This window comes from Macrosteles quadrilineatus, unplaced genomic scaffold, assembly GCF_028750875.1.
Source record: "Macrosteles quadrilineatus isolate MER2022 unplaced genomic scaffold, UCM_ALF_1.0 Scaffold_4__1_contigs__length_99947679, whole genome shotgun sequence".
Classification (NCBI taxonomy): domain Eukaryota; kingdom Metazoa; phylum Arthropoda; class Insecta; order Hemiptera; family Cicadellidae; genus Macrosteles; species Macrosteles quadrilineatus.
The window spans coordinates 83,647,435-83,667,921 of NW_026542597.1; the positions used below are offsets into that span (position 1 = coordinate 83,647,435).

Here is a 20,487-nt window from a genome sequence, read left to right on the forward strand (position 1 = left end):
ATATAACGATTACTGATAAACAGTAGCAACCTTCATAGATCATTTCTATGGTGTAAAGAACATTTTTTGTTCCCCTTACCTTATAAATATCCATTAAATTCCTGATCCTATAAGATTTAAGAATAAGCAATATAACACATATTTGAAAACAGGACGACCACACAATGTGAAATCAAGAGGATTCAAACGAGAAAACGAAGTGTGTGACCCGTCCAGTGAGAGTCATTTACTCTGAAATTGAGGGAATTTCTCTTTCTATTTCAGTCTTTACTCGCTCTGATTTTTATACTAAAAGACATAATCAGTTTTTTTTTTACTGCGATGTCTTTTATTCCAGCAAAACAAGATGGATACACAACATCATGTAAAAATATGTAACAAGATGTTGGATAGATAACAATAGATGGAGCTGGAATATGGTTTGAAACTGGACCCAGCTGTTCCTGATCGTTGGGCTTTAAATACGATTCTGGCTAATAAGACTGCTGTTCTTAGTAACAAAGCTACACCAATCATCACACTTCTACACTCATCCTTCACTGATATTTGGGTTAAATACACACCTAGAAGGCGTCCCCATCGATTGGTAATGATAATTCAAAGAAAAATATGTAAATTTAGTTTGAATTTACACTAGGCTAGTTATTTTTTTATGAAGGATATTTTGCTATGTAGAGTACACAAAAAACCTACCAAAATATTTAGGGCTTAAGTTCTACTATTGACATTTAGATACTGATAGACATCACATGTGGACCTGTTATTGTCAGTTTGTTATTCAATACGAAACAAGTTAAATGAGCGAGTCACAGAGTGCGTTAGTGTCTAAAATTTGGTTTTCCAACTCATTCTTTTATACTGATAGAATTGAAATGATATAATAGGTGCTAAAGCCTACAATAAATCGTCCTATCAGTTTGACTTGTTAAAAGTCACCAACAAAAATCAGTATTTTACATCAGGACGATCTTTCAATGGTTCAATTCCACTTGTCCCTTTAAACTTTTAAACATTGCAACAACTTTAACAATGGGATGAAATGTCTAGCTCTATCGATAGTCAAAGGTTCTTGATTACAAAATCATAGTCACGACAAGACTTCTCGATTGTTTTGAATCAATCTAAAGATGGAACTGAAACATTGCTCTGAAGAAATAACTTTTTACCAAACCCGACAACAAAAATTATACCAGTTTTTTTTTTGTTTTGAATGAAATAATTTCAAATCTAGCCTACATCCAATCTATATTGCTTGGAATATTTTGAAACATGTAGTTGTTTTTTATGATTTCGTCTGGAATATAACCAATCATACAGCTGATTATAAGTTCAATGAACCGTGGTAAAACAAGACACAAGATTTATCTTTATTACCGCTAACGCCCTGTTGGGTTCACTTCCTTTCACAATTCCCTCTTTCTCGAACATTACCTCTCTGTTTTCAGTTCTTGTCTTTTTTCCTGCTTTAGTAAGCTCTTTTCCTAGCAGTTAACTGGATAAGAAATAAAAAATATTAATAAATTAGATTCAAAACGTGGGGCATGTCTTTAATCACTGATTAAAACTTCAGTCTTTAATCTAACACAGAAAAAATTTAGATAAATTAATTAAATGAAGAAATCAATTTTGTATTTTCAACAACGGTTATGAATAAAACAATCAATCTGAAATGTGTTGGATGTTAAAAATTGAAATTTAAGAAAGTGGAGTTATCAGTTAAAATTAAAAACCTCTTTAAACTCACCAGGCTAATGGCTAAACATATCCAAACTTAACAAATTAGGATAGGTTAGTCAACCCAATTACAGAACCTATAATGCACACAAAACACGCTTCAATGTTTAGTTTGAACATAGTATGTTCCTTCTTAACAAAATCGACTAAGGTATTGCGGCCATTGACTTTTGCCTTTGAACACTTGGACCTGACTTAGAAGCAGCCGCCATCACCATGGTTAATATATGTACTATCAATGTACTAGTACTGAATGTTGCCTACTTATACACACAGCCTATGCCACAAAACAATGCTGACAGACTATTGTTTCTATTACACAACTTGATTTATCTAAATTTTTCCAAGTGACAAAGAAGTGTTTAAAACAACCAGGTATTATAAAACAAACTCATCTTGTAGCCTTGTAGATAACAGATATCTGGAAACAAACACAACTTCTCTTTTCCATTTGTTTGTTTGTTTTGAGGAAATGAAGTGGAATGATCTTGCCTAGGGGATTTTCAGTGAGGAAATTTTTATGTTAATTTTTCACTTGGACTTTGGTTCATAATTGGGTGTTTTTAACGCTGCCCACGTAAGGACTTCGGAAAGATTAATGTACAGGTGTCAGTTATAAATGAAGCCACATTAAGACGGACACTTTTGTTGTTGAGGTCAATGGGACAAACGTTTTCTACAGAAAATGCCTTCCAGCACTGGAAATAACGCCACAAGAATCTCAAAATAAGGGGTTTTATTGGAAAATATGAATATTAAACTTCTAAATAATTTCTAACCAATTTTAGGTTAAGTAGCAATTGAAATGTAGGCTACCTATTTTGTAAAATCAATAACTAGCACCATATAAATAATATTTGCTGCTTTTCAACTTGGCTGATTTTAATTTCGTCCTTTTACAAATTCTTGACTTAGACGTGTCAAGATACGTAGTGCTGAACTTTTAGTGATGTATGATTTTATGTATACTTCAAACAACGCTCTCGATAATTTTTTAGCTCAACCAACATTTCCTCTGTAAAATACTAATTCCTCATGGTTTTTTTGTTCCAGTAAAATACCATTTCATAGCCACGAGACACCAAAAATAATATCCAAAAATTAAAAGCAGAATTTCTACCCAGAAAATATTTTAAGTGGTCAAACTTAAGCTCAACATATCATTACTTTAAGACAGCGATACACACTATATTTTTATGTTTTGTTCTTATGTTTTTAAGCTGAATATGGATGCAAAATGAGTGTAGAATGTACTAAAAAAACCTGTGTTTGTTCCTGACAAAGAGCAACTGTTTTTTCAACCAGTATCATCTAATGTTTAGGAACAGCTGGGTCAAGTTTCAGACCATAAAAAGCTAAAGACTTTTCCAAGGATCGAACCCGCAACCTTTAGATAGTTAGGCGAGCACTATAACCACTCAGCTATCCTATTAAAGTCAATAAGCTAACTGTGTTGGTTCATATTGAAAAATACACAATATAGAATTGTGTATAGATGATACAGTTGACAACAGCTAGTGTAGAGTTTAGGAATGTCTCAGGTCTACATTGTCCATACATGGACTGGTGAGACGGCTTCCACTCCAGTCCAGACCACCAGACACTGTGCAACTGACACCTCCCATACAATCCATCCCATGCAACTAAAAATCCCTTTTTGCAACGAATTTCACAACAAATCAGTCATATTTTATATTTTTACTCGCAACAAATATGTAAACTTGAATGAAATGTGTAAATGGTTACAGATTTGCATGATATAAGAAATTTAAAGAGAAAGTGAAATATTCCATGTTTTGTAATATACAGGGTGAATAAAAAGTCAAGACCCCCCCCCTCTAATATTTTTCCAAGTAAATATACAGAGATATCCTTTTGGTGGTCAAGCAATCTTAGCAGGAAGTTTCATTTTATAATTTTGAAATTTTTGAGTGTCCCCCCAAAAGGGGGGATTTGGGGGGCAACTCAAATATTTTAAATGTAAACCCCCTTCAAGTGACACCTCATTTTAAAGTGTTTAAACAAACTTAAAGAATGGTGAAAACTAGAGGTCGCTATCTCTTCTCTATCCAAAATGGTAGCCTGTCAAATGTTGTGGAAAATCAACGGTAAAATTGTTAATATTGGCTGCCATTTTGGATAGAGAAGAGATAGCGAGCTCTGGTTTTCACCATTCTTTAAGTTTTTGTAAACACTTCAAAATGAGGTGTCACTTGAAGGGGGTTTACATTTAAATTTTTTGAGTGTCCCCCAAAAGGGGGGATTCGGGGGACAACTAAAAATGTTTCAATAGAAACCCTTATCAAGTGACACCTCATTTTGAAGTGTTTAAACAAACTTAAAGAATGGTGAAAACCAGAGCTCGCTATCTCTTCTATATCCAAAATGACAGCCAATATTAACAATTTTACCATTGATTTTCCACAACATTTGACAGGCTACCATTTTAGATAGAGAAGGGATAGCGACCTCTAGTTTTCAGCATTCTTTAAGTTTTTGTAAACACTTCAAAATGAGGTGTCACTTGAAGGGGGTTTACATTTAAAATATTTGAGTTGCCCCCCAAATCCCCCCTTTTGGGGGGACACTCAAAAATTTCAAAATGATAAAATGAAACTTCCTGCTACGATTGCTTGACCACCAAAAGGATATCTCTGTATATTTACTTGGAAAAATATTAGAGGGGGGGGTCTTGACTTTTTATTCACCCTGTAAAAGAAAATCAATTGTCACTTGGGCTCCCTTAGACCTGTTGAGTGAGAACACAGTTTAAGACGTTTTTTTGTCCTAGGACGCTAGGCACGAGCCTGGAATTATTTTTCACATTACTTCAGGCTAGACTTAGGGGTTGCGGCATTATCACTTAGATAAAATCCATTAGTGATAAGGCGGGATTTGAACCTGGGACCCCAGGAACCGGAGTCCTGCGCTCTAACCACTAGACCAGCTCGCTCCCCACAGTTTAAGGGTAGGACTGGCCGCCACAGCTTAGGACACTGGTTCGTCATTAGTTGCCCAGAACTATAGAAACTATAAACAGCTGATCTTATAAACTGTTTGGAAATGAAATAACATCTGACTGATTCATTATCTCAATCCCACTGGACTGTCGATTTAGAATAATTTGAAAGCACAGTATAAAATATCGTAGAGTTAATTTTAAAGAAGCAAAATTTGCAAATTGAATTTTCCCATACCAACTAATACAGGAAAATCGGTTAAATAATTTGAAATTACAGTATAAATATGACAAGATTCTGTTGTTAGAAACCGTTCCTCGTATTTTACTCCTTAGCAAATAAAAAGAACCCTTAGTCCTTTTAAGAACCTTTACCCCTTGTCACGCTGCAGAAGTACCTAATTAACTTGAACATTCTCGGTTTTCTTAAGGTGAAATTAAATAATTACATTAGCATTTTACATGTTAGTTATACTGTACGAATCTGTTAGCTATATACGGACTATACGAATCTACTATAACCTTCGTAAAACTTTATTTCCAACTAGACATGATGGACTGAAGTGATTGGTTCAAATCTATCGCTATTGTGACACCTTTCAGTATAGTAGTTAGGCATTTATCACACCACAATGTATCGCAAGATGTGTTTTGATATGTTTTTGCGACATTGTAGGCGAGCAGTTTTGACAAACACCAGAAAAACTACTGTAAAGCAGTCAACAACATCTGACACTGGCACTTAAAAAGATTAAAAATAGTATAAGACCTTCCCAAATGTCCAAAACACCTTTTTAAGTGTATAGTGCCCAAAAGGGAGTACACAACGTGTTTAAGTGACAATCAAGGAGGTCTGTTGGGCACCAAACGATTCAGAAAGGCTGGTAAATTCCACCTCTGACTTAGTAAAATCCAATTACCTTCCACCACGTCTTCCGTTAATGTTAACAGCTGCTTGATCAAATTGCCAGCCTTTTGTACCAAATGTGTACTTTAGCTGAACAAAGATTCTGTAAAGAAACATTCCTTCTACAATAACCTGGCTATAAATTATAGGAGGGAAAATTCAATTCAAAACCCATACTGGAAATTTATATGTGGTTAAAGTTTTGGATAGAACGTTGATAATAACACCTATTTTGGTTTACATCGTCAACAAATTTTAAACTGAATTGTACTGAGATAGTCAATATCATGTTGGTTTTGACCTGTAGATGCAATCAAACTAAAACTGCCTGATTTATTTGGTTTTAAGTTTCATTCCATTGTAAATCTCTAGAACTACTTTTCATATTTTAAACTATACCCCTAATGAAAATTCTACAATTTAAATAGCCTACACTATGTCCCAAACAATATCCAATAACATTCAATATTCAAGCCGTGTATCATAGCCATACATATCACATCTAGATGAAAAATCACTCTTGTGGTAGATCCAATCATTATTTAAAAAAAGCCTCAACAAAGACTATACCAAGCATCATACTTGAGGTGAAAATATGTGCTCTCAGAAAGTTGTACTCATAAAAAGCTCTGAAAATGACTCGTTGAAACGACTCTTTTCCTGTTTTGGCTCACGGATTGCTACAATAATTTTGTATTACAATACAAAATGGCAATAAATTAATATTATTATGATAATTTTCAGTCTATAAACTCTAAAAGTGAGAATAGAATAAAATATGGGTTATATACCTACCCCATAGTTTATAAACTTCATATCCTTGATCGTTAGGTTAGGTTTCCTTAAGTTAGGATTATTGCACAGAATTATCTTATTTTAGCTATGGTTCAATGAACTCATCCAAAATATGAAACAAATGACACAAGTAAGAATTTTTAGGATTAATCCCTCTCTTTACGTTAACTTTTTTGATTGGTTTAGCCAATACCGTTATTATAGCTCTCTGAGATCTGAAACAGAAGATTAGTTTTAAAGAGTCGTTCACAAAGACTAGTTACTCTCCTTTCTCTCCTCCTGACTTAAACCTCAGCTTTACACCCATCACGCTGTGTACACACCTGCACTTGGAACATGGTGACGGAGTCATCCAACATCTGTACCCGGATGGCCAACATTTTGCCTCCCTTCTTAGGTGTGGTGGGAGGCGTCCGACTACAGCCGACCACGCCTCCGTCCACCCCTACAGGGGTAGAGTGTGAGTGCGGCAGCTTGGAGCATGACGACGCTCGCGAGTGACTCAGCGAAGAGTCGTTCATCATCGCCATCCTCTGCAACAAACAGATAATTAGGTTATTACCTTATGTATCACCAAGTAATCCTATTCTTGTAGTTTCCATGGTTTAAAGGCCTCGATGGCTTCATTATCACGTTTAGAGGACATTAAGCATGTGCAATTTATTTTATAAGGAAGTGCAGGAGATGAAAAAATTTTCGAATGTAGCATATACAATAACCATAAAAAACAACAGAGTTGATAGCCAAATTTACAAACTAAATTCTGATCATTTACTTGTTTTTTTATAATTTACATTCTTCTAGGAGAACAGATTAATCTAAAACCAAACCAACTCAAAGCCACTTATCTCTAAGTTAGTTTGCAGCTCACCCTTTACATTGGTAGTGACTTTCTGTAGCCATAATACAAATATAATATCACTGAAAAGTGGAGATCGCAATCCAGTTTAATAAAAGAGACTATTCTCGAACAGATACAATTATGAATTATTGAAACTGAACAAAGCTGTCATCATTCACTCGCTATTATTTGCAATTATTAATGATCCCGACAACGCTTTCTGATAATCTTAGTCAGTAATAGATTCAACACAACAATCATCATTATTTTAAAATATACATTTGAGTCTATCAAAATATATTGTAGTGGTATGAAAAAATAAATACTTAGCACAGTAAAAAGCTGAAAAATATTTGGACACATTTTAAGCTAATGGTTATTATTTCCTCTTATAGATATCCAAAAAGAGAACAAACTCATTCATCAATAAGTGTCTCAAGAAGTGAGTCACTGATGACATTCCTAATGGGATATTAAATGGTGCTGTGGATTTGAGTTTGTTAACTTAGTTTTAGAAGAATCATTGTGATAAGTATTGGAGAATTATATGCCCCCGCCGCAGCAAACCTGCAAACTAAGCCAATTCATATTTGTCTGATGGTATTTTCACTTGGATATTTTTTTTAAAAGGTCACATTTATTCCCTACTTAGGTTTACTTAAAGATAAGTAACAAGGTGTGTTATGGGAAAAATGTTGATAGCTTGTTATAAAATAAATAAATTCACCAAATTTGATCAAAATATATCCTTAAACAAGCAAACTACAACAGTTTACTACATAAAAATAAGATATGGATTTGAAATTTACGGTACCATTTTTTATTTTTATTTGTAACCATTTGGCCAACAACGATTCAACAAACTAAATTATTTGTTTTCTAAGCACTACAAAATGGTTTGTAAGGAAATTTTCAAATCTTATGTGTTTAGGGTCAAATATGGAGAAAACTAATTTTTATCTCATAAAATCCCACAATAAATCCGATTGCAAAGTTCGATCATGCTGGTTCGCAAACTCTTTTGAATAAATGTAGGTTTATACGTTTGTTCAAAATTTCAAAAACCAATAAATAAAATAAATATTTTTCTATAGGTTGATTTAAACACAATTCTGTCTAAGAACTACTATAATCTCAAAACTAAATTTTTCCCAAATCTGAGAAATTAAATAAAAATGTAGCATAACTCATAAATACAGCGAACATTAAAACCCAACAAGTTGACCACTCAAACTCGCGCAGAATGCAAGGATGATCTCATATAGTGTTGGAGCTTGCAATAAACTGTGGTCAAGATTGGAGCGAGTTAAGGATCTAAATGAGTTTGACCTTTGACCCGGGCCTGGGTGAGTCAACTAATGCAGCAGTTTTCAAACCCTCCCACTAGTGTGATGCTGAGCAATAATCACCACTGCCATATGGTCTCTATAGCACCCACACACACACACCAACACACAAACTCGCACAACACACTGCTAGAACATGACTGCTAGCTCTACACAGTGTTTCCAAACCTTTTTCTTTATGTACATTCCCATAAGACGAGAAGGTATATAATATATTGCATGTTCACAATTTATTATTTTTGCCATCCTCACAAACATATTTTCCAACTAGAATTTTAAAAAAGCTGTGTTTTGTTATATTAACGAACTTGTTCGAATATATAAATTACGGCCTCTGGAGACCTCCAGTTCATAAATTCGTAAATAAAGTAAATTTACGAGTAAATTCGGCCTCAGGTCTAGGTCTTACCATGAGACCTTCAGTAATGGAATTGACTATAATAGTTAATAGCTAAGCCCCACATTAAGAGAAGACAACAAAATTAAAATTAATAAAATATAATAAAGTAAAATAAAATTGCAAAAATCTATAATTTTGTTGAGCATCATTGTTCAAATTTTAAATTTATTACAAAGTTTTTTCCTTACAACAATTTATTTTTTATTACTCAAACACTATTTTTCTGAATCATTCATCCTAGTCGACCCTCATACACAGACAACTGAAAAAATAAACCAATAAACCAAACATAATCAATAAAAACACTTAATACTTATGAGTTAAAATCAATTTAGTTTAACTTAGAGCACAAAAGCAATTATTCAGGTATATTTTCCAAACACACAACCCTAGAACATTTGGGATCTTGCAAAGCTAATGAGGTACACTGGGAACACTGCAGTCTGCTAATTGTTAAGCAGATCATTGCCTTACTTAGCCAACAAATACCACATAATAACAGCAGGGAATATTGCAGAGGTTCCACCTTTGGCTCAGGATAAAGTAAAATTATGAAAAACACTTTTTTGTTATCTATACACAAATGATTGTGAAGCAGATACAAAGAATGTTTAAAAATTAATTTTAAAACCATTTAAAACCCATTCAGTTGTTAAAGATATGATTATACATTTATTTGGCATTTTTTAACACTTTTACATCAACTAGTTTTTAAAATATTCCCAATCATTAGGGTGGTAGGAAAGTGAGGTTATAAATGCTCTTAAAGACTTCTTATTGAAATTTCTTATTTCAGTGGCATGAAAAAGAAATATGTATTGGATTTAGTCAATTGTACATATATTTTTTTTCGTTGGAAACGGTTCTATTGACTAGTATTAAATATCTTTTACTTGGTAAATTTAACTTCCACCATCCCTACAGAAAGTAGGTATTTTCCATGACAGCTGATATCAAGAATTAAGACTTGTTTCTCAAAATCCTGATCAACAGATTTCCCTTACTCTGAATCAGTTCTCCAATTGCCAACAACACACTTGAATATTGTTTTATGATTTAAATCAGCTGTTTCCTGTTTCTATTGCTTAACAATCTATACTTAACAATACTAAAAGTTCAGCTTTGTCTCAAATATGAAACTTAATTGCACACTGGAAAATACCACTTTTCATACTTGTAATGAAACATACTGATTTTAGTACTTTCATACGTTTAAACCACTGAAAGTTCTACCCAATTTTATTTTTCATAAGTTAAACATTAAAACCTATTCCCTACTATGTTTAACCTAAAAGAATTAATAAGAAACTAAACACACAGGGGATGACACAGTTGAAGTAATTAATTTATCTACAAACAAGGGACACACAGGAAATCATTAGATTGCGGCTACAGACTAATTTTCTAATTGGTCGACAGCGCAATCTAGTTAAGTGAATCACAATCAAGTTAACATAAACTAGATCAGTAAAACATTGCAATTAGTACATTGGTGTTATAGACCTTGACAGATGCTGTTCAACAGATGTGCCGTTATGATTTTCCTCCCAATAGCGTAGAGAGGGAAAATGAACTGACAACTTTTAACAACTCGTATACCTCCCTTAAGGTTAGATAAAGAAATCGGTAAGTCTTTAATGTTAAAACCCTTTGCAATTGTAAAATGGAATGAAATGTTAGACTTTTAGAGACAATATGGGTTTTTTTAATCCAATTTTTTGTTAACTATATATAATTTATTTTCCGAATAAACTTCATTTATTTAGGCAACAACTGTAGCATGGATAAATATATATATGTATATACACGCATACACTTATACTTAAATATCTGACTAAACTACAACTTGTAGGTACTTTCACTTTCACTTGGCAGTCCAAACATCAAAAGCACCAAAGCAGGTGTCACAGTAAATGATTGAGGTCCCCCACCTCCCTCACCCTGTCTACATTATGTATGTGTTGTGTATAAGTGATGGACTCTTCCACAGACCTCATCTCTCACTTCTGACACAAATTACATTTCTAAATGTTTAAACTACTTTCTGTTACAGTTCAACTTTTACTCATTTTTTACTTCAGTTAGACAACTGTACAATGAGTTATATTTGTTTTGTGGATTGTATGGGTTATAGTAGCGATATATTTGTTAACATAACCTGTGAACAGTAAATTTCATAAATGTACCAAATAAATATGATCGATATTTAAAACCTACAGTATACTGTTGGTACTTTTTTAACCAGAATTCCTACTTAAGGCTTATGGGTAACAATAGGACCATACTGTAATTAGTAATTTCTTTTAGAGGTTGGCGGCCTCTTTTATATATTGCATTCGCCCGTCCACATATGCTACAGACATGCGAATGGAACAATACAAGCATCAGCAAAGCAACCGGTAAATTAGAGCAGTACAAGGATGAAGCGTACTGATAAAAATCAGTGGCAGGTACCTGTATCCGAACCCATGAAATTGCTGCCTTGGGCCCGAAGACTGTGGCACTACTAATTGAGCGACCGACATACCAACTGAACGACAGACTCACCAACTGTGCCATTGACTCACCGACTGTGCTACCAACTCACAAAACATCCCCTTTTATACCCTTACCCAAAATACTTATCCCACATTACTGTAGGCCTATTCGTTTAATGGTTGATATTGACTAAACATATGTAATTTTTTAATAATATTTCGGTTAAAATATGCATCACCCTCACCTTACTTCAGAATATATATTGATGTAGGAATATAGTACAGTATTAGTGATGCAATTAGTGACATAGTGACAGTGGTAGCATGCTGAGCAGCAAAGGTAGAATTTTACGATTCCTGTGAGGATGGGACGCTGAATATTGTATACGTGATCCCTCTACCTGTGGCTACGGTGGCTTGCTGTTCTACGACCTATGTGCATTGTATGTTAGGTTATGTATGTTATGACTAACCAACACAAGTAGACTCTTATCACATTGTAAAATTTAAAGCTCGTTTTTCGTTTCAATGTAATTTTGATGAAACTGGGCGTTAGTGTTGACAACATTTTATCTATATTATTTTAGGGTTAATTTCATGATTTGTGCTTTCCTGTTTATTTTATATAACTAGGAGGCGAGTTATTGTTTACGATTTGATCGTTTTGTTTGGTCAATCGAGGAATTAAATAACTGAAAAAGAAACAAATTGTAAAAAAAATTAATCTTAGCGGCATTGGTTCTAAGCAATAAAATTGCCTTCAGATGATCCAAAAGAATGACAAGTCTACTTAGGGAGTTTAATCTATGGTTATGTGCAATGTAATGTGGTATCTGTGTTAGCGTAGGGTACATGCAAATATATATTTTCTCCAAATAGCGTAGAAGAAAATATATCCGTAAAACAAGCAAAATAGTACGGTTTACTTATTTTCCAGGAGATTAACATGATAATTTTAAATGTAGAGATTTTGGGATTTCTTGTAACCTTTCCAAACAACTATGCTTGGATACTAAACGCGATCAATGGCAGTAGGCCTAGTCAGAATTAGGCCCTAGTAAATTTTATGCTTTGGGCCTAACAAAAACAATTTAAAAAAAAATAAAATCTCTAAAACACCCTGACTCTAAATTTAGAAAACAAATGTTGCTGGTTCGCAAACACATTCAACTGTATACAGCTCCAAAGCTTCATGCCAAATTTCATTAAAAACGGACCAAAATTACTCAAGTTATAAGTTCATATACATATACATACATATAATAGCTTCGTCCAGGGAAATTTGCTAATAAAAAATCCTAGACGAGAAATGAAAAATCTCTTTAGGTCATACGATTAAAAACAAGCAATAAATTAAAACTCTGATCTTTTCTGTTAAATGACTACGTTATGTTTTTATAAAAAGTTTTAATAATCTAAAAATACTGTTTAGGATTAGGTTATTTGAGGTTGGATTAGGTTAGGTTAGAATCAAAACATGGCTATAAAACCACTTTTGAGTATTGTCAAACACAAATTTAATAGTGGTACACATAGAAAAGAGAAATAGGGGGGAAACTACTACAACAAGAAAACATTACAAAACACATTCATTTAATCGCCGGAGAGATAACACACTAACGGAATATAACAGAAACATGTGTACCATTAACATAAACAAACTATGTCATTGGTCCAAAATTAAACACGATTTTATTACTATTTAAATGGCACAGTCAAACCAGCTGTTACAGCTATAGACATTTGGGCCAGTGACGTCATTGTTTATGTTTACGATGTACCGTTTCTGTTCTAATATCCATGGCAGTGTTGCCGAGTGTGGGCGTCGCCGTGTCGGGTCGGGTTTGCACCGCTGCAAGCCCGACGGCGCACATGAAAGTAAAATTAGGCAACAGTTGCTGTCAGTTGTCAGTTGTCGATCTGGAGGGAAACTACCCGGAACAAGCGGCAACTGAGCAACTGAGCAACTGTCACTAGAGGAATGCGGACGTCGCGAGAATTGTCTTTGTGAACATCCGACATACAAACACTGTAAACGGTCGTCTTCATTTCCTTACGTTAGTGCGTTGTTGGTCCCAGGTGGGACATTGGACAAACAATAGGGGTTGTAGAAAATCTCATTTCTTTGGTAATTTAAAAGGTTACCTCCCGCTATCTCCGCGTCCCGCCACCTCCGTGTACCGCTATCTCCGAATTTCAGAGTGACACCTATAATCCTCGGTTACTTCCTGCGTTAAGACTTTCCGTCCAAACCTAACCTAACATAACCCACGGGTTAAATTTTCATTAAATCTTTCATCCACGGGGCTTCGCAGCCCTGCAATGACAGCTAACAACGCAGGCAGTGATGGGATTGTAAGGGTCACTCAAGAATTCGGAGGTGGCGGGACAGATTTGGGTTCGGAGATGGCGGAACGTGGAGATAGTGGGAGCACACGATTTAAAAGATGCTGCGGCCCACAACGCAATATAACTAGTTTGGCAATAGGAATTAACGTGATACGCTTTCTCCCATTAGCTTGTCAACGACCTTTATCAGGTAAGCGGTGGGAGTAACTACAACCTTTATCAGATAAGCGGTGGGAGTAACTACAACCTTTATCAGATAAGCGGTGGGAGTAACAGCCTTTATCAGATAAGCGGTGGGAGTAACAGCCTTTATCAGATAAGCGGTGGGAGTAACAGCCTTTATCAGATAAGCGGTGGGAGTAACAGCCTTTATCAGGTAAGCGGTGAGAGTAACTACAACCTTTATCAGATAAGCGGTGGGAGTAACTACAACCTTTATCAGATAAGCGGTGGGAGTAACAGCCTTTATCAGATAAGCGGTGGGAGTAACAGCCTTTATCAGATAAGCGGTGGGAGTAACAGCCTTTATCAGATAAGCGGTGGGAGTAACTACAACCTTTATCAGATAAGCGGTGGGAGTAACAGCCTTTATCAGATAAGCGGTGGGAGTAACAGCCTTTATCAGATAAGCGGTGGGAGTAACAGCCTTTATCAGGTAAGCGGTGAGAGTAACTACAACCTTTATACAACCTGATTCAATATCGCTGGTAGAATATAAATCAAGAAAGGTTGACAAAAACTGCATAGATTAGTAACAAATAATAAAATGTCTTCAAAATCTTACTACAGTGTAGTTTGTAGCTTAGTACATATAAAAATAAACAAATAAAACACACTCGCACACTTACATCACTTTGGAAACCACTTGTCCCTTTAAGTAGGGCCCACAACAAATAATCAACCCAAAACTGACACTCGAAAATGTGTATAGGGAGAGAAAGTAAAAAAAATGAGTAAAAGTTGAACTGTAACAGAAAGTAGTTTAAACATTTAGAAATGTAATTTGTGTCAGAAGTGAGAGATGAGGTCTGTGGAAGAGTTCATCACTTATACACAACACATACATAATGTAGACGTGGGGGAGGTGGAGGGCCTCAATCATTTACTGTGACACCTGCTTTGGTGCTTTTGATGTTTGGACTGCCAAGTGACTGTGAAAGTACAAGTTGCAGTTTAGTTGAGCAAATATTTAAATTTAGGAAACGTGTATTTTTGTTACGTCCTACCCTATAGGAGAAGTTATAATGTTGAGCATTTTCGGTTTAAAGAGCACTAAATTACAGTTAACAGAATTTGTATGCCAAGCTGTTACACGTTTAGCCTTATACTTTTGGACCTGATACAAAATGTATCGAACACGTATTTTAGTTCGAATTGTACCCATCAATGAACTACCAAAATATAATAAAATACATAATTAAACATGCATTTGAATATAATCAATTTAAATTCACCCCAAAATTGTAACTTTCAAAATAGGCTATAAAATAGATGAATGAAGGCCCAAGAGGCACATTAACAAATTAGAAATCAGTCTTTGCCTCAACTACTAGCACCTCGTGAAGAAACCCAGTGGTAAAACATGGGTAAAATAATTGAAATGCCGTTCATAATTGAATTTAAACAAAATTAGTAACACATTATTCTTACTTAAAGCAATTGTTATTCCTTTTTCAGCAATACATTGACATTGTAACCAGAGAGCACAGAATATAAATATAAATATTTCTATTCTGTGCTCTCTGATTGTAACGGTGTACTATAATTACATGAATGTTCGTGAAAAAATATTATTGACTTTAGTCTGTTAGCCTAAGTTTATTAGATAGCATTACACTTAATTGAAATGAAATTCTCGATTAGCCTAATGGTTATCACAATTATGTTTGATTACATGAATAACATTTTATCAACCCGTATGATTTCATTTCAATTTCAACAGTCCTAGGTACTAATTTCCGCTGATGATTTAAGTTCACGAGAACCATAAAGCACCTCATCAGAATACCTGTACTAGAATAGTTGAATAGGTACCTAACCATAGTTGTGTGTAACATACACAATTGAAGTTTCAGGTGCCTTGGTTACACCCTAACATAACCTCAAAATAACCAAACCTTATACGTAATATTAATATACAAATTATAAAATAGATAATATTATACATTTTCAACCTGAAAGTGGAACTCGTATAACGGGGAAAAACCAATTGAATATTAGGGAAGTCTTGGAGTAAACTAATAAAACATAGCTACGTTTAGGAACAAATTTTCCCACTTATAAGATAATCTACCTATGGTAAACACGTTTGAGATTTATACTGAACTATTTTTAACACACAGTTCTTTTCGTCAGCAATATTTAAATCTCTTGGTTACACTTCTACATTATTATTATCATCGCAGAATCTAACTTGATCAACAGACAAAACAATCAAAAACACATTTTTAAGTGTTCTACAAGATACAAGGGGTTAAACATTGGTACAATGTAAATGGAAGTGGATGTCAGTGGATGAGCGAGTGAGACAGAAGACAAGAGGGTAGAGAAGGTAATGAAAGTACGACGGTCAGGGGGTGTGGAAGGGGGGGGGGTTTGCGAGACAGTCGGAAATATGAGTTTGTTAATAATACAACTGACCCCTGCCTTTACAGCACAAGAGGTACAATATTGCAATACGACCGACCATGCCTCACTTTCATCGCTTTACTACCCCAACTAAAACGTCGTGCAACAGAAATATTGTTTTACAGTCCCTACAAGTTTCTACTTTATACTCTAACTATTTTTACTACAATATGCATGAAATACTGCTTCAACATAGACGTTGCAGTATTGTTTCGTATTACTTTCCAATATTTGTAATATTACTCAGCATCGTTTAGTAATTACGATATAGTTTCAATATCCATTCTTCAGCAACGACGTCATTTAATAATTCAAACTACGATATAGTTTCAATATCGTTTTACTATCCGACACCAGCACTAAATGAATCCGTCCTACAACTTAATTCCACAATATTAACTACTGAAAATATCGTTTCCCTATCTGACATCCGTCCTACAACTTTATTCCACAATCTTAACTACCGTACTGAAAATATCGTTTCCCTATCTGACATCCGTCCTACAACTTTATTTCACAATCTTAACTACTGAAAATATCGTTTCCCTATTGACATCCGTCAACTTAATTCCACAATCTAAACTACTGAAAATAATCTTCACTATCTGACATCCGTCCTACAACTTTATTTCACAACCTTAACTATTGAAAATGATGTTTCACTATCTGACATCCGTCCTACAACTTCATTACACAACCTTCACTATTTAAAATGATGTTTCACTATCTGGCATCCGTCCTACAACTTCATTACACAACCTTAACTATTGAAAATGGTGTTTCACTATCTGGCATCCGTCCTACAACTTTATTACAGAACCTTAACTATTGAAAATGGTGTTTCACTATCTGGCATCCGTCCTACAACTTTATTACAGAACCTTAACTATTGAAAATGGTGTTTCACTATCTGGCATCCGTCCTACAACTTTATTACAGAACCTTAACTATTGAAAATGATGTTTCACTATCTGACATCCGTCCTACAACTTCATTACACAACCTTAACTATTGAAAATGGTGTTTCACTATCTGGCATCCGTCCTACAACTTTATTACAGAACCTTAACTATTGAAAATGATGTTTCACTATCTGGCATCCGTCCTACAACTTTATTACACAACCTTAACTATTGAAAATGATGTTTCACTATCTGGCATCCGTCCAACAACTTTATTACACAACCTTAACTATTGAAAATGATGTTTCACTATCTTGCATCCGTCCTACAACTTTATTACACAACCTTCACTATTGAAAATGATGTTTCACTATCTGGCATCCGTCCTACAACTTTATTACACAACCTTAACTATTGAAAATGATGTTTCACTATCTGGCATCCGTCCTACAACTTTATTACACAACCTTCACTATTGAAAATGATGTTTCACTATCTGGCATCCGTCCTACAACTTCATTACACAACCTTCAATATTGAAAATGGTGTTTCACTAACTGGCATCCGTCCTACAACTTCATTACACAACCTTAACTATTGAAAATGATGTTTCACTATCTGGCATCCGTCCTACAACTTCATTACACAACCTTAACTATTGAAAATGGTGTTTCACTATCTGGCATCCGTCCTACAACTTTATTTCACAATCTAAACTACTGAAAATAATGTTTCACTATCTGACCTCACTACTGCATCATTTAACTGCCCAAACTAATGTAAAGAGTCGTTTACAATTCGATATCCGTATTAGTTGTGTTTAAGTTTAATAAAATTCAACTTTGCTTCAACAGTTGAGATAAATTATTAGTGATGAAAATTAAGCAAATCCCCATTTTTACTACTATAATCGTATTCATCATCCTTTCCTGTTCAATTTATCCAAATTGCTGACTTTTCCCTGTTCCTCTTGACACCAACGAAACGCTTCACTACACTTCCTTACGCTCAAACATTATAATTCTAATGCTGATATTTATCTTATTTTATCTGTGGGTGTAATCATTGAAAACATACAAACATGATCAAACTATTGCACTGGATTTCATTTAAATTATTTTGGTTACAGGCAGGGTTTGCCAAGGAATATTTAATTTAATTACAGACATTTACAGTGTAACGGGGAGCGTTCTGGTCTAGTTGTAGAGCGCGAGCCTTCGGTCCCCCAGGTCCCAGGTTCAAATCCCGCCAATGACCAATGACTTTTGTCTAATGCCGCGAACCTAGAGGTCTAATCTGAAGTAACTATAAATGATTCCAGGATAAAGCTTAGCGTACTAGAATGTGAAGACAGGACATAACAAATAATTAGACAAGTATTAATGGTATGCGTATGGTTGTCAATTGTTTAATTCGCAAAAACCCCAAACAAAAGCTTGGATAAACAGTAGGCCTATTCGAATACAAATAGTAGTAGTAAACCAATATTCTGAACCAACTAAAATGTAATCTCGATATTTACGAGCCAGAATCTTGGCCATCATCCACCTCAGAGTCAATAGTACAATACGAACAAGAAGTGGTTTTCCCAACATTGGCAAGCTATTGAGATCTTTGCTTTGACAGTTGGTCTTTGGAAAGAAAAACAAGTCCTTAGATTTGATCGCTTAGACAAACGCCAACTTTGGTTTCATCTCTACAAAGTTTAGCTTTTCCGATACTAGTCACATGAACATGTTTGAAACGTAACTTAGTAAATAGACACTAGGCCGTTTTCCCGGGTCTAAATTAAGGTTAAGTATCGACCGATTGTATATTGATTCAAATTATATAAAATTATTGCAATACGGGGACCTTTTCAAATAATTCACTACTATCAGTTGAAAATATACAAGGTTTATGTTATACCTCGCTTCTAACATAACCTAACCCAACTAATAACCTAACCCTAAATAGGATTTGTGAATTATTTTAACATAAAAAAATTGAAAGTTGAAAATGAGCTAACAAATTAAAGGGCAAGGCAACAATACGCATACAACGAAAAGTTTCGGATTTAATTTATAAAAAATGCGTTAGCTACCAAAGAGTAAGCCTAATCTTAGAAATAACATAATCTATAACAATTTCAAGGTAAAAAGCTACAACCTACAAGCACACTAGTTAGATAAAACTGATCAAATTAATGACAAGAGTAGGCCTACTATTGCATCCCCTTACAAATTCTTTTCGCCAAAATGTGTTGCAACCAATCAGAATCTACACACACTGTACATTTAACAACACTATACTTCGTTCACAATATTTAGGTGGTTAGGGGATGAAATCTATCCCCTCCACTTGCCCCTCACCTTTAAAATAGCTCACAGCTGATTAAGCAAAAGCAAAATACATTAAATTCAAAAAAGTGGTGGGGGAACTTCTCAACCGCCTAAATATTGTGAACGAAGTACGCATATAGTATAGGTTCATTGCCAAGGCCAGGGAAGCAGCATGCTTCACACTTGTGACCGGGGAAATAGTAGCTTTCTGCTCCAGCTTTCACAACAATCTAGTCCACCGCGGCCTTGGAAACAGCTGATCCGGGTCTCGCACCATCACTGATCACCGTTATATTGGAATTGAGTAGATATATATAAACATGTAGTTTTTACTCCAAAGTGACAAATGATGCTTTGTGTGCGTGAAACAATGCTCACAGGGACGTGGGGTTAGCGTAAATACGTGTTTGGTAGTGTTCGAACACAGGACTTAAGGACCGAGTACAAAGATCAACACTATTAAACTAGCTTATCTAAAAAAACGTTAAGGCTAATTATTCTGTTCAATTAAGTATCCATATAGACGTTTTTGCACTGACCTTTATCAACACAACAAATACTTAAGTAATTATTTTCTTTGTATTTTTAATTGTGATTTCCCCCCCAAAAAACTTAAGAAATTATAAAAATACGATTTCCACAAAGCCGGTTCTAATTGTTTTGATTTAAATTAATTTACGTTACAACCCTTTTAACCCTGAAAAATTGACGCACTTACCAACGCAGTACACATAAGGTTCAAAAGCTATTGCAATTTTCGTAGACTAATTCCTCCCCATAAAAACCCACTAATTTCCATAAACATAAAAAACTCTTAGAGATTCCATG

The 20,487-nt window shown here is 34.7% G+C and overlaps 1 protein-coding gene across 1 annotated transcript in view; it reads right to left on the reverse strand.

Moving 5' to 3' along the window:
- Positions 1-20,487, reverse strand: part of LOC128993355 (FERM, ARHGEF and pleckstrin domain-containing protein 1-like) — an 80,780-nt gene that overhangs the window by 40,348 nt on the left and 19,945 nt on the right. The window contains exon 3 of the mRNA XM_054417201.1: positions 6,719-6,928. Coding sequence (XP_054273176.1) covers positions 6,719-6,925 — 207 coding nt within the window. The 5' untranslated portion in view covers positions 6,926-6,928. The remainder of the gene's footprint in view (positions 1-6,718; positions 6,929-20,487) is intronic.